At 56.0% G+C, this 13,493-nt stretch overlaps 4 protein-coding genes across 4 annotated transcripts; 1 reads left to right on the forward strand and 3 right to left on the reverse strand.

The window, feature by feature from the left end:
* Nucleotides 1–1,115: 1,115 nt before the first annotated feature.
* On the reverse strand, nucleotides 1,116–3,446 carry APN2 (Class II abasic (AP) endonuclease; the record flags this gene model as incomplete). Its single annotated transcript, XM_071057653.1, has 6 exons — nucleotides 1,116–1,231; nucleotides 1,422–3,005; nucleotides 3,055–3,187; nucleotides 3,245–3,290; nucleotides 3,347–3,359; nucleotides 3,419–3,446. The coding sequence occupies 6 exons, from the start codon at nucleotides 3,444–3,446 to the stop codon at nucleotides 1,116–1,118; spliced, it is 1,920 nt and encodes a 639-aa protein (XP_070913754.1).
* Nucleotides 3,447–4,163: 717 nt separating this feature from the next.
* Nucleotides 4,164–4,980, forward strand: COX6A (Cytochrome c oxidase subunit 6A; the record flags this gene model as incomplete). The annotated part of the gene is made up of 5 exons (XM_071057654.1): nucleotides 4,164–4,308; nucleotides 4,365–4,389; nucleotides 4,609–4,768; nucleotides 4,833–4,840; nucleotides 4,935–4,980. The coding sequence occupies 5 exons, from the start codon at nucleotides 4,164–4,166 to the stop codon at nucleotides 4,978–4,980; spliced, it is 384 nt and encodes a 127-aa protein (XP_070913755.1).
* A 472-nt stretch (nucleotides 4,981–5,452) lies between these two features.
* apc5 lies at nucleotides 5,453–7,998 on the reverse strand (the record flags this gene model as incomplete). The annotated part of the gene is made up of 3 exons (XM_071057655.1): nucleotides 5,453–7,046; nucleotides 7,101–7,194; nucleotides 7,245–7,998. 3 exons carry the CDS (start codon nucleotides 7,996–7,998, stop codon nucleotides 5,453–5,455), a joined length of 2,442 nt encoding a protein of 813 aa, XP_070913756.1.
* A 3,955-nt stretch (nucleotides 7,999–11,953) lies between these two features.
* MFIFM68171_02234 (uncharacterized protein) lies at nucleotides 11,954–13,434 on the reverse strand (the record flags this gene model as incomplete). Its single annotated transcript, XM_071057656.1, has 5 exons — nucleotides 11,954–12,341; nucleotides 12,403–12,710; nucleotides 12,807–13,163; nucleotides 13,224–13,298; nucleotides 13,360–13,434. The coding sequence occupies 5 exons, from the start codon at nucleotides 13,432–13,434 to the stop codon at nucleotides 11,954–11,956; spliced, it is 1,203 nt and encodes a 400-aa protein (XP_070913757.1).
* Between the last annotated feature and the right edge of the window lie 59 nt (nucleotides 13,435–13,493).

Below are 13,493 nucleotides of genomic sequence, written 5' to 3' on the forward strand. Positions count from 1 at the left end.
TCATGCGCAGCCAGCAAATGATCCCCTGGCAGACCCGATGCTAACATCCACTCCAGGGAGAAATAGAATATCACATCGCGGCGACGCACAGGGCGTGGGACGCTTGATGGAAGCTCAGACGGTTGACTTTTCTTTCTTTTTTTTTGGCACGATGATTTTACACGACACCCCTCACTGCCATGGAACACCGACAATTTGTGGGCGTGTTGGAGAGCAAACTAGCATTTGACGGCGCCTCGCGCTATTTCCTGTGATTAGGTTCTCTGGGGAGGATACATTCGACATCGATCGACTATGAGATTCAGTTCTTGGGGGGAATGGGGGAAGAAGTCGGACTCGAGAGGATCAAGTAGTCGGCATCGTCTCTTTTGGCAGCTTTTCATTGGCATGGCCATCCGTCATGGACATTGTATTTGGGGGGGGGGGGGGGGGATCGTTTTCGTACTTAGGACAGGGTAGTCACAGACTCGCACTACTCATTCCGTAGGAAAGAATACTGCTGGCTGTAATCTCCTGTTTTCTTCTCGTGCCTGCGCGCTTCTGTGATTGCGGCAGCCAACGTGGGATTTTGCGGGTGGCCGCAGTCCCCTGTCCTGTGCTGTTCGACAACAGACATGGGGTCCTGCTTTAACGAGGAATGTACCCCGCCGCGAGCCGAACCGGTACTTCGACATTCTCACTGGAGATGCCATGGCGAGACCCATAAGCGCCGTCGGTGCCACGAATGCAAGGGAAAGACGGCTTACGCTAGACATGCCGCTGAATGGGTAGCATCACAGAGAAGAGAACAACGCCTCGAACCAGCGACTGGGAGCGACCAGGGCGACTCGGGATTACAAATACAGTTGAGCAAGCCAAAGGTGTGTCATCATGGGCTTCCCGAACCTTGAAGGCTTGAAGGTATTATAGCTAACCGAAGCGAGAACCAGATTCCTGTGTCTTTGCGCGAATGCCAACCCCAGAAGCGCCGCGCCAGAAAACCAGACGACAATACCGTCCCCTCTTCTTCCTCTCTCGCCAGCCCTCTTTCACCCGTACGATTGGATATCGATCCACCAGCTGCCAACGTTACCGGGACGAGAAGCGATGGCCAGCAACTCCCCTCCTGAGCAACATCACTGCCGACCGTTCCAGTCACTGCTCCATATAAAGGTGCGGCAACGGAACTCGGTGCCCTGCTCTTTGTCGCCGGACGGACCCAGCGGGCGACCGCACACGAAGAAGGACCTGCCTACAGGTGGCGTCAGTCGGGAATGGATACAATGGCCATGACACTGCTTGGCCGTATGCCGAAGCCAGGGAGAAATAGACGAGCACAACAGACCGGACAAAGTACCCGTAGGAGAAATGCGGATATACTCGAGGAGATGGAGAGGAAAAGGAGAGGAGAGCGAGAGAAAAGGAACAAGCAGAATACGTACCGCAATTGATACCGGCCTTCTTGGTAACCAGCAACTGGCAATCATCGCCGTGCTCGCACTTGGGGACGACGCGCTTGCCGAGCAGCTTCGACCAGGACTCCTTTGCCTCGATGGGGTCAAACACCTTCTCGTCGGAGGAGTTGGCCGGTTTCGAACTCCCGTCCACAACGTCGTTCTGTGCGGCAGTCTTGTTGTTGCCGATCCCGCCGCTCTGCGGACCTTGACTCGCAGCTGGCTCTGCAGATGGTTTGATGTCTATTTTTGGAGGGCCCGGGGATATATCGTCGCCGTTGTCCGATTCACTAACCGGGCCGGCACTTGAAGCGGACGTCTTGGGCTTGAAGAAGCCCTTCAGACTGCTCTGTGAGAATGCGGAGCCTGATTTGGAGGAGTTCTCCCGGTTTAGGGATACTTTGCCTTTTTTCTGGGGTCGAGCTGGTGATATGGAGGGTTCTGCTTCGCGTTTTGACGGAGGCGGCTTCTGTGGAGTAACCGACGCTGTACTGTTGGCTATATCGCGCCGCTGCGGTGATGTCGGAACTGGGCTGTCTTGAGTGGAATCGTCGCGGTTCGTCTTACCGGGTGCAGGACCCGCGGGCAGGGGGATCTCCTCACTGCTGGATTGCGCCGGCGTGGAGTTTGCTTTGGTTGGTGGAGTGGCTTTTTTGAAGAACATATCCCGAATGCTCTGCCGGCGGTCAAACTCTGGGATGAGCTTCGCTGACATAGGAAGGAGATCTTTGGGCGACCACTCCCGTTGACGCTCCCCGTCCTTGAACATGCCCGGGGGGTTCATGATATCTTCAATGTGGACTTTGGCACCGTTGAAGTCGACCATGTCGTCCATGGTAGCATAGACGGGACAGTGATCTGATCCCAGAAGCCCCTCCTGAATGTTGGCGTCGACAAACCAGCCCTTGATTGCAGAGCTGCATAGCACATAATCTATCCGGCTCCCAAAGTTCCCCGGCCGCGCATTCTTCTTGGTCTCCCAGCAGGTGTACATGCCTGCACGAGAGGGATGGAACTCTCTGCAGAGGTCCCAGAGGACAGGCTCCTCTCTCCCCTCGTCCCTCTCCCCAATGACGCGGCCTCCAAATACCAACTGGTTGAGAAAGCGTCTTGAAGGCGTAGAAATAAAGTCGTCAACCGTCATGGTCCCCTTCCGCAAATACTCAGCCATGCCGGCGGTATCCAGCTCGGAGCGGATGATATTAAGGTCACCGCAGAGGAAGACTTGTTTGCCCATGGCGACCAGGTTACGGACTCTAACATCGATGGCGTCGATGTAGTTTTGGCGGAACTCGGTTCTTGTGTCGTCCCGTTGGGCGGGGCAATAGACTCCGATGAGGACAAATGCGGGAAACTCAAGGATTACGCAGCGGCCTTCGGAATCCAGAACCGCTTCGTCTATAGAGTTCTCAAGCTGGCCGGGCTTTGGGTATCCGCCAATCTGCTGGTCTGCAGGAAGGTCCCGAAACTTGGTAGATGAATTTGGGGGGCAGAGAACACCGGTGATGCCTTCTTCTGCGCGGATCGGGCAGCACTTGGAGGAGCGGGTATAGATGGCCACGCCAGAGTATCCTGGGGCACTCGTTAGCAAAGAAGAGAAGGGTTGATGGATCCGGCGAACCTTTCTTATACTTGGGGAGACTGAAGTAGACGTCCCAGCCTGGCACCAGGACCATGTCGTCCCGGAGATCCTTGCGCTGAATCTTGGTCTCTTGCATGACGACGATGTCGGCTTCCAGTGTGTCGAACATGGCCTAGAGCTAATTAGACGGGATGGATAGCATGCAAGGTGTTCTTCTGGGCAGTCTTACCTGGAAGGTGCGGTTCTCCCTCCATGGCTGGTATCCGAACGGATTCCTGGAGTAGAGTAAGACGTAAAGCTTCTAGAACCGGCCGGCGTTATCCAAACGAACCTTATGCCATTGACTGTAAAAATTATCAGTGATGAGGGTGACATAAAGAATCCAAGAGTAAGCCTTCCTCACCGTTCCACGTGGTGATCCGGAGCGGCATCTTGGCCAGCGTCTTGCAGTCTGGATTATCTTGTGCCGTCGGGTTATTCTATGAGGGCTCAATCCGCGTAGAACACGTAAAGAACCCCCAGTCCGCCGTTGCAGAACTGGAGGATACGGGGAATGGGAATGGCGGAGCAGCCCATCGGCGAAGTGAGGCAGGCGTTCGCGAACGTGGACTTTAGTAAGCGGAACGAGAGGCCAAACGCGAAGCAGGATCACCGCTTGATGTTCCGGGCTCCCATTACCGGAAAGCAACTACAGCACGCCGCTGAAGTTCAATCTATTTCGTACTACGAGCAGAGCGCAATGAAGCGATCGATTTCGCGTTTTGGTCTTTCTTTTTCCTTATGCCACGTCGGTGAGGGCAAGCGTCACGCATCCCGCCTGCCACCGCTCGCGAGGTCACATGACTTTCCAGGTCCGCTCCAAGTAATTATGTCATCGCCGAGCTCTGGACGAGCGATTGGCCTGTGCATGTGGCGGCATGAGCACGAGCCATGAGGCACGCTCCGCACCCAACACACAACCCGAGGTCTAGCCGAAAATGACCTGATTGGGGTCTGACCTCACACCGGGAGCTTCGCCAAAAGCGGGTCTGTTGCTTGCTTCGTCTTTGCATGACCTGAAAGCTCCCTCCGCTTCCCCCAATTGACGCACTGCACCACTCCGAGTCGAGTTCGCCGTCGCAGCACTGCTCACGACCACCACGACCACCATGATCGCTCAGCGCCAGATCGCCCGCGCGGCGCCGCGCTTCACCGCGCAGCTGCGTGCTCAGGCCCAGCGTCGCTTCGCCAGCACCGAGACCGAATTCGCCCGCGAGCGCCGCCACGTCAAGGAGCACGCCGGAGCCACTACTGGTGAGGACCTCTGCTGTCTCCGGGGTCAATTGATGGCAGGGCTAACCGAGCACCAGACCTGTGGCGCAAGATCTCCCTCTAGTATGCTACCTCTTCCCCTTCCCACCCGCAACTGCGTGGTTTTCATGACGTTGCCGAGTCGAAATGCCCTGGCTTCAACGAATCAATCCGATCTTGCGAAAGGGAACATGGGAATGCAAGCTGCAGTGGCAACACAAGAGCTCGGGCAATTGAACCAGACGGACCAGCAGCACACCAACCACAACAAAAAGCCACCTGCTAACGCCAGCGTTTAACCAGCGCCGTCCCGCCGGCCCTCCTCCTCTCCGGCCTCAACGCCTACAACCTCTGGAACGAGCACTGGGAGCACTGGTCCCACCTGCCCCCTCTGGAGGAGCGCGTCGAGTACCCCTTCCAGAACATCCGCACCCGGAACTATCCCTGGGGTGACGGTGACAAGGTATGTAACCGCTACCCAAGCTCCTCGCCTTCATCGCAGCTAATAAAATAACTCCTTGCTCCAGACTGCCTTGTACGTACTATTAGAACTGGTTCCCCCCCTGAGCGCGGGGATAAGAGCATGGTAGTTTCTGGTTTTGCTGCTAACCTCGATATGACCAAAACAGCTGGAACGACAAGGTCAACTACCACAACAAGGATAAGACCACGTAAATGGCTTGACGCCACCGCCGTTTGAAGGGAGCGGGAGGATGATAGAGGGGGTGTATTTGCAAGACGGGACGAAGGGACGAGGAGAAGCGGACAGCCACCTGTACATGTCTCCTAGAGTTGATGAATCCGGGGTCTAGTAGCTTGGAAAACTGTCTCCCGATAGACTTGCAGTGCTATGTGCCTATGATGAGTTGCATTGGGACCTCCAGGCCGGAGTGCGCAGGATCACAACCCGCCCGGTGGATGGGACTGACGAGTGACATACCGGAAAATCTCGCAAGCCAGGCTTGTCATATTCGCATGGTTTTCTCTATTTTTCCCGGCCGATTATTTCGGAACCCTGAGCTAAACATGTCTTTTCACAAGCTCTCAGGGGCAACACAAAACGCCGCATATCTTGATACTCGAGATTTTTGAGCCATTGGTCAAACCGTACAACCCTTCTTTCCATCTGGTTCTTACGCAAGCTGCACTACTCCTTCCTCGCCAACTCCTCCTGCCACACTCCTAGATATGCGTCCGCACACTCCTCAGCCCGCACATGATCGCCCTCAGCCCTGTACAGCGCCGCCTTCTTAGCCATCACTTCGCACCGCTTATCCACATCCTCCACCGCGGAGAAGCACTTGAACGCCGCATCCAGCGCGCCATGCGCCCGCGCCAGCATCCTCCCCCTCTCCCTGGCAAGCTCACCACCATCACCATCACCAGCAGCAGAGGTAGCAGCAGAAGCAGAAGCCGAAGCCGAAGCAGCAGACGTAGCAGCAGCCGCGCCGCGACCGCCCTCCCCCATCTCCCCGACGAGCCCGACCCACGCGTCCGCCAGCAGGTTGTACAGGGTGGCGGCGGCGAAGGCGGTGTCGGACTCGAGACAGCGCGGCAGCACGGCGACGAGCAGGTCGGCGGCGGCGGCGAACTCGCCCAGGGCGGCGAGGATGCGGGCCAGGGCGCCGACGGCCTGCCAGAGCAGCGGGGCGAGGCGGGCGCGCCAGGCCATGCCGGCGGCGCGCACCGCGATGCTGAACCCCTTCTCGGGCCGGCCGGCGCGGTCAAAGAGGTGCACCTTGGCGAGCAGCAGGCGGATGCGCAGGGCCAGGTCCCGGTGGTCGCCGCGCAGCGGCGCCATGATGTCCTCGATCTTGCCGTACGCGGCGGCCAGGTCGACCCGCCGCGTGAGGCACTCGATGTGCAGCGTGTCGATGACGAAGAGCATGTCCCGGTCGATGTCCTCCGGGCCGGACTGGAGGAGCTGCGAGAGGAGGGCCTCGGCGGCCTCGAGGTTGTTGTGGTGGAGGTTGCGGCGGAGTTTGAAGAGGCCGCGGTAGAGGTGCCAGTATTGGTTGGATTTCGCTGAGCGGAGGGCGTTGCCGTCTATGTTATCCAGCTTCGCCAACGCCTCGTCGTACTTGCCCGTGCCGGCGAGCAGGCCTGCTAGGCGGCAGGTGATCTTGAGCTCGTCGTCGAAGACCGAGTTGAGCTTGTGGCACCGGAGGAACACCTCGCAGGCCATGGTCGACATGGACGCCAGACCGAGCCTGTCCCACAGCGTTATCCCCAACGAGAGCTGCGTGCCCATCATGCTCTTCAGGTTCCGTTCCACGATGATCTGTGAACTTCGCACCAGGTGCTCCAGCGCGGTCGAGACACTCTCGCCGTTCGCCATGCCGAACTTGGCCTCGGCCTGCAGCGATGAGCTCCACAACGTCCACATGCCGGTTTCTTTTGCTTTGGCGCGGAGGAAAGAGAGCGACTCTTTGCCGCTTCCAAGCATGCTGTTGTCCTCGAGCTCGCGAACAAGGTCCGGATGACCTTTGCCGAAGTGGAAAAACCAGTTAAGCGTGAAATTGAGGCAGACTGTATCCCTGTTCTCTCTCGCTATCGAGACGGCTTCCAGCATGGTCGACAAGGCCTCCTTGTGGCAGCCGAAATCCGACTGCACGATGGCCAAGTTCATCAACGCGTATTGGTAGAACAACCGATCTCGGTTTTGCATCGTGTAGTCAAAGTATCGGTGGAGGTAGTCAAAGGACGTCGGCAAGTCGCCCGACCGCCATGACTCCGAGAATCTGTCCCATGTTAGTCGGCCTGATACGTGTGGCGGCGGGAGACGGCGTGCGTACTGGAGGTAGTGTGACAGGCTTGGGACGACCCGGCTGCTCTTCAGCAGACTCTGGAACCGCTCCATAATATCCGCCGGTACCCTGCTGCCATACTCTGCTTCAGTTGGCCAGAGTGCCTTATGAAAAGTGAACGGGAACACTCACTTTGCACCTGTGCGATCTGAAACTCCAGCAGGCTCTCGATATCGTCGGTACTCACCGGCGGCGCCGCACCGTTGTCATCCACGAGGAGCATATTCCCATAAGCCGCTACAGCGAGTTCATCTGTCTGGGGACCCCATTCGTGCTCACCACTCATGAGCACCGAGTCGAAGCTGAGACGGCTGAAGTGAGGATTCCGCCGGCGCCAGTAGGCGGCTGTAGGCTGGCGGTATTTGACAAACATCATCCACAGCTCAGACGCGTGGTTGAACTGCAGGTTTGAGAACTCGTGGTTTAATCTCCTTACGAAGACACCAAGCGGAGAGTTGCGTGAGAGAAGCACGCCGGAGGGAGGGCTCTCGCCGCTCTCGGCCATCTGGCGAAGCTGGGCTTTGGTCTTGGCCAGGAGATTCGGCAAGTGGCCGAAGAACTCGTGCAGGGTATGCAGAGAGTCGATACCCCAAAGCTTCTCCAGAAACCTGTCCCATAGCCGACGGCCGGGAAGGCGGTCGGCTGCCGGATAAGGGCCCAGCACTTCCTCGAAATGGTGAACCGACAGGGTCAGTTTAATGATGCTGTCGGCCTTCTTCCATCGATCGGTGGGACGCGCCGACATGCTGGTCAGATCATGGTCGAGCAAGTTGGACGTGAGGAAGTTGATCACCGGGAGGATGGCATCGGTGGGCACTGCTCCTTCGACGTACAGCTGGATAAGAGCCAGCAGGCCGATCTTGGCCGGAGCAAGGTACCGGGACATGGCACCATTTGGTGGGAGCCACCCCCTGTTGGGAGCTCGAGAAATAGCACGCGCGGCAGGCACCGGGTGTAATTTTTAAGGTGTTGTTTAACTGCGGAGGACTCTCGCAGCTCTCGCTCAATAGAAGAGGTTCAGAGCTAGCTCTGCAGAATTAGAAATTGTTGCAAGTAAAGCGAAATCTTGGAAAAGGATGCCTCTTTGCGCGAGGCGCAATTGTAACTAGTAAGGCACTGGCTTTAGGCGTAACTTCCCGTTTACTGTACCGTACTTGGACGTCTCGATGCCAAAGTCGCGTTGTGGTTGTTGAGCGTTGCTCGTAATCTATGTTGTTGCCGTCGAGGCTTCCCTGTTCTGAGTGGTCGGCCGCGCTTCGCCTAGCCACAGCATCCGCCAATCACAGCTCAGCGCACGGACCCAGCGTTTGTCCCTCATTCCTGGTGCCCCGCGTACCAGCTGCTGGATCTGAGCCTGCTGAGATAGCACTGCCCCATACAGCTGACCCAAGCCTTTGGAGGCCGCCAGACGACAGTGTGGAGTGAAGGCTTTGCGGTGCAGTATCAAATGCGCTGTTTGCATGCGATTTGCTGGATTGTAGCGGGAGAGGGGAACAGAAGATAGAGTTTTGATACCCAACGCGTCTCTCTCATCACTCAAACAGGCGCTGACCCCAAAACACCAACACCACCACCAATATCCTTTGGAAGAGATTTCAGAAATAAGAGACACAGCAATGGCGGCACCCTCGGAAACGGTGTACAAATATGAGATACTTCCTGGCGAGGCTTTTTTTCGGCTCCTGAAACCCTGTCCTGGCAAGATAAACGATGCGCTTCAGTGCGAGCTTTCATGTTTACAAACTTGGTCTCTTCGAACAAGCTTCCACCGTTCCGAGCTTTCAAGCGCTCTCATACGTCTGCGGTCCGCAACCCCCACCGCAGGACATCCGGTGCAATGGCAAGATTCTCCGCATCACGAAAAGTCTGGATCGCGAATTGCGGCGCGTCGGAGTCAGAGGAGCGAGATATTCGTGTGGGCAGATGCCATGTGCATAAACCAGTCCGACCTGAGAGAACGCAAGCAAACAGGTTGCTCTCATGAGGAGGATCTTCTCCCGAGCAAAGGTGGTGACCGTGTGCCTCAACTTAGACGAGACCATCTCGATGGAACATCAAGGTTTCCTTGCGAAAATTATGCGGAAACCTGATTCACCAATGTTCAGGCATCCGAAGTCGATCTTCGATATTTCAAGGTGTGCGGAGCGGAGGCTTGCAATTGTTGATGTTTTGCTGTCCCACCTCAGTTACCATCAATCCTCGCTGCCTTTTTTCGACAACCCATGGTTTAACCGCATATGGGTCATTCAAGAAGTCGCCGAGAGCCAAAGGGTGCCGTGTGTTGGTCGGTGACCAGGTCATTCCATGGAAGAGGGTGGTCTGTCTGGCTCGGCGGCTCTTCCGCAGTGCGACATATGGATCTCCAGTACTTCAGCTCATGAGGACGAATGGGGTTCGCAATGTTCTTTTTATGAACAACTATTTGGCTTTCTTACCTAACGATCCAATTCCGGCGCTGCTTCAATCCGCGAGATATTTCGAAGCCTCAGATCCCCGGGACAAGGTCTACGCGATGCTTCACAGGCCAATTCGGAGACGGCGCATTTACACGAGATTCCCCCCCCCTTTCAGCCCCCCCAGAACTACGTCAAACTCGCCGCCCAACTACTCTCCCTCATGTGTCTCCTCTCGGCTACCTTGGAAAGAACCCCTCGCGAGTTATCGTTCTGGCAGATGCTATTCTCATGGGGCTGTACAGCGTACTTCCTCCGATTCCTCCAGCTGGTCAAAGCTATTGTCCAGGATTTTTATCAGAGCTTCACGTATTTCCTCCTAAGACTCCAAAAGGTTCTTTTGCGTGGATACCAAGTCACAGATACCATGGGGCGTGCCCTATCCCTGACGGCAGACTAATTACAGCCTGACAACGCAGACGCTGTAGAAGACAGTCGCGGCCCGGGTCATTGAACGCTCTGGTAGCCTCGACATTCTGTGCTACGTCTGTCACGGAAGTGACATTGAGACTACCTCGAGCTCCCCATCATGGGTATCTCGATGGGATCAGCCGACCAGAGAAGCGGGTATCCTCGTTGCCCAGTCCCCGTTCCAGTATAGGGCATCAGCCAACATGACGCACACTTGGAAGGAATCCAATCAACAGGGCGACCACTTGACCGTGGAAGGGGTGCGTCTTTTCCCACCGTCTCTTCTGTATCAAACATTGTCGACGGCGCGCACGATAGCCAGCTAGGACCTATTTTACTCAAGTATTGCGGTCGTTCGCCCACCACGCGATTTTCATCCACGCATCTTGCGCCTGGCAGCCGGAGATTCTCAATGTCGAACGGGATCCACGGCTTTGGACCTCGGGCAATGAAAGAAGGGGATATAGCCTGCGTGCTCTTTGGGGGTAGTTCTCCGTACATATTGAGGGGGACGGACACGGATAATATGTATTATCGTCTCGTTGGGGCATGTTTCGCCTATGGGATGATGAACGGTGCGGCTATCGAACAGTGGCAGCAAGGTCGACTGGTCCTAGAACGGTTTACCTTGCGTTGATAGGTACCTAGCCTGACTTAGGGGAGAGCAATTTCTATTAATTTGCTATGCCCCAGCAACCAATCATCTCCTGCCGACTGTTGACTTTGAACTTGAGGGGCTGTGGGAGTTTTTATAGTTATTATAGGGCTCCTTTCTGTTCATTCAGATGCAGAAACCGGGAAAATAGAGCAACAGTTTCTCTGTCGAAATCCCCGGTAAGAGGCTGGTGCTTCTCGCAACAAGCCCAGCCGAATTCAAAACAATGTAGCCACCAGGAGCGGTTGCTTTCACCATTTCACCGAAGCCGGGAGATTGAGGGTTTCGATGGTTTAGGACTGAGCGGTTTTTGCTTGGGTGCTGCTGCCGCCACACACTGCGGCAGTTGCCCTTGGAGAGTCTGGAGGTGAAAGGGTTCCCGAGACTTAGATCGGAGCCCCGTACAGCAGAATATCAACGACGTCGCTAAAGATGTCCCGGGTCGGTGATAGCCTCAAAGTCAGGAGCAGAACACCCGTAAACACCAACAAACACACTAGGTTGCGGCGCCGAGCGGACTAGATGCACTAGATCGTCACCGTCATGGAGCAGATGCCATCCGCCTCGGTGGGGAAGAAAAATCTCCCCGACTGCGTGTTGTTGCTGGACCTCAGACACGGCAAGACGAAAACGTCGTCGCCGTCCTAGCGATATGTCTCGCGCTTTTCTCCATCTCCCCCGTCCACCAGCCGGGAGTTGCCAAAGTCGGAAAAGACAAGCCGGCCGCTGCTGTTTCACTGTAGCGCATCTGGCGTGACGTTGCTGTGCACTATGCTTTTAGTTTGTAAGTGGGACACAAGGCCGGTGATTTTAAGAGAGAGCGACTTGCAATCTTGCGGGCAATCTCGGAGAGGAGAAGCGGTACGCCATTTCCCAAGATGGTAGCAGTTTCCCATCCTGGGCGGCGATGATGTATCCATGCCGCTTGTCAGCTGCATTGGGGAGATTGGCAGCAACATGACCAGCTTCAGACAAAGTCCGCCTCTCGCTTGCTGTAGTTGAGCTTGAGCTGCAGCGCGTTGCTGAATGGATGAAAAGATAATGTTTGGGGTGGCAAGCCGACAACAAAAAGTCGAGCCATGCGAAAAAAAGGAGCGACGCGCAAAGGTTGAGCGACTCGATGCGGTCCATGATCTCGTCAGTGTCACATTTTTCCATTTTCCATGTGCCAATTCCCATTGGACGCATCGCATTCTTATTTTCCGCAGCGGCCAATCCCCATCCAGCTGCCGCAGAAGGAGAATTGTTTTGCTGGTAATGGACGCGATGCAGAGTCGGCGCGAATCACTGCAGGTATCGAGTTCCTATGTACATATGCCGCCCTAGGGGCGCTCGGCAAGCTGGCGCTTGAGTTCAGCAATCTGCTCCAGGGCCTCAGCAAGATGCTCCTTAGCCTCCGTAGCCTCGGCCTCGGCCTTGGAAGCACGCCGCTCTGTCTCAACCATCTGCTTCTTCATTTTCTCCTGCTCAATCCACTCGTGACGACGCTTGTTCCGATCTTCGTAGCGCGTACCTCGAGCCTTTGCCGCCTCCTCCTCCTTGGCCATCACCGCAGTCGTCTCGGCCTCCTTCTCCTTGGACGCGACAGCCCGCTTCTGAGGCTTCTTGGCTCGATGATCAAGCGCCGCCGCCTCCAGCCTCTTCTGGGCATCGCGGGCGCCTAGAAAAATGGTTCGGAGCTGATCAAACGTCACGATAATCTGGGGAATGCTACAACACCAACACCAGTTAATCGCTATCGATAACCAAAGGTACGAAGGGTAGGACAAACCGTGATATACCAGTAGCTATCTCAGCAGCGGAGGGACGGCAGTAGGCGGTGGGCAGACCTTGGGCACCGAGAAAGTCCGAGAGATACCAGCTGAGTTGGCCGGTGGGCTGTTCCAGCAGCTTGTCATCGTAAAAGATAACACGGTGCTGAAGCCAGTAGCCCTCGGGGCCGTCGGCGACAAACAGGCTGATAGTAGCCTTGGTTGCTGTTGGGTAGTGCATATCGACGATGAAAACAACCTGGATTTCTCCCTTTGTGTCTCGGATGTACTGTATCGCCTTCCTCTCGACATGGGACCATCTCTCGCTCTACGAGATCTCGCCGATGACAGAGGGAAGCCGGATGGAACCAATTTCACAGAAAGAAAGGTCGCCTTGCTTCCAAATCGTACCGGGGCGTAAGACGTCGCAACTGCCCAACTGTCGCACATCGCCCATTCGACGGCGGATGGTAGCATCCTCGATGGTGGGAAGGAACGCGGAGATGCCGGACTTGAGGCCGGCTTTGAAGTCTTCTTGGGTAACATAGTGCATCGGGCGTTCCGGCAGGATGTCTAGGTAGAGGATGCCTGTGTCGAAGTCGTATTCGCAGCGCCGAATCTTGGATTGATGGAGCCGGACGAGCTTGCGCTCCAGGCGTTCCGCTAGATCGTAAGCCTTGGAGGCAGGATAGCGAATGCTGATGAGTGACTCGGTGCTTTGGCGCCGCGCACTGACAATGTATTCGATGAGCTGGTCGAACGAGTAGCCGTCGAGGGAAACCTGCCGAGGTTCGTCAGTTGGCAAGCACGCGCAGAGGGAAAAAAAAAAAAAAAACCTAACAGGGTCAATGTATTCGTCCACAGGCTCCGCCGCGAGTTCAACGATTCCGTTGGATTGGTCGCTGTTGAGGGGAGCCTGCAAAGGTCAGTTGGCTTAGCAGGCAAGCGAGCGCGCGCATAGGAGAAAAAAAACTGACGGGATCAATACGAGTGGCCGCAGGCTGCTCCACGGTAGAGTCTGCCTCCGTGGATCGGTCGATTCTTGAGGCCATCTTGGATGCGCTTTTCGTTCACGTATCACCGGATGAGTTTCGGGGCGTTGAGGGAAGCA

This window comes from Madurella fahalii, assembly GCF_045866475.1.
Source record: "Madurella fahalii IFM 68171 DNA, scaffold_1, whole genome shotgun sequence".
NCBI classification, from domain to species: domain Eukaryota; kingdom Fungi; phylum Ascomycota; class Sordariomycetes; order Sordariales; genus Madurella; species Madurella fahalii.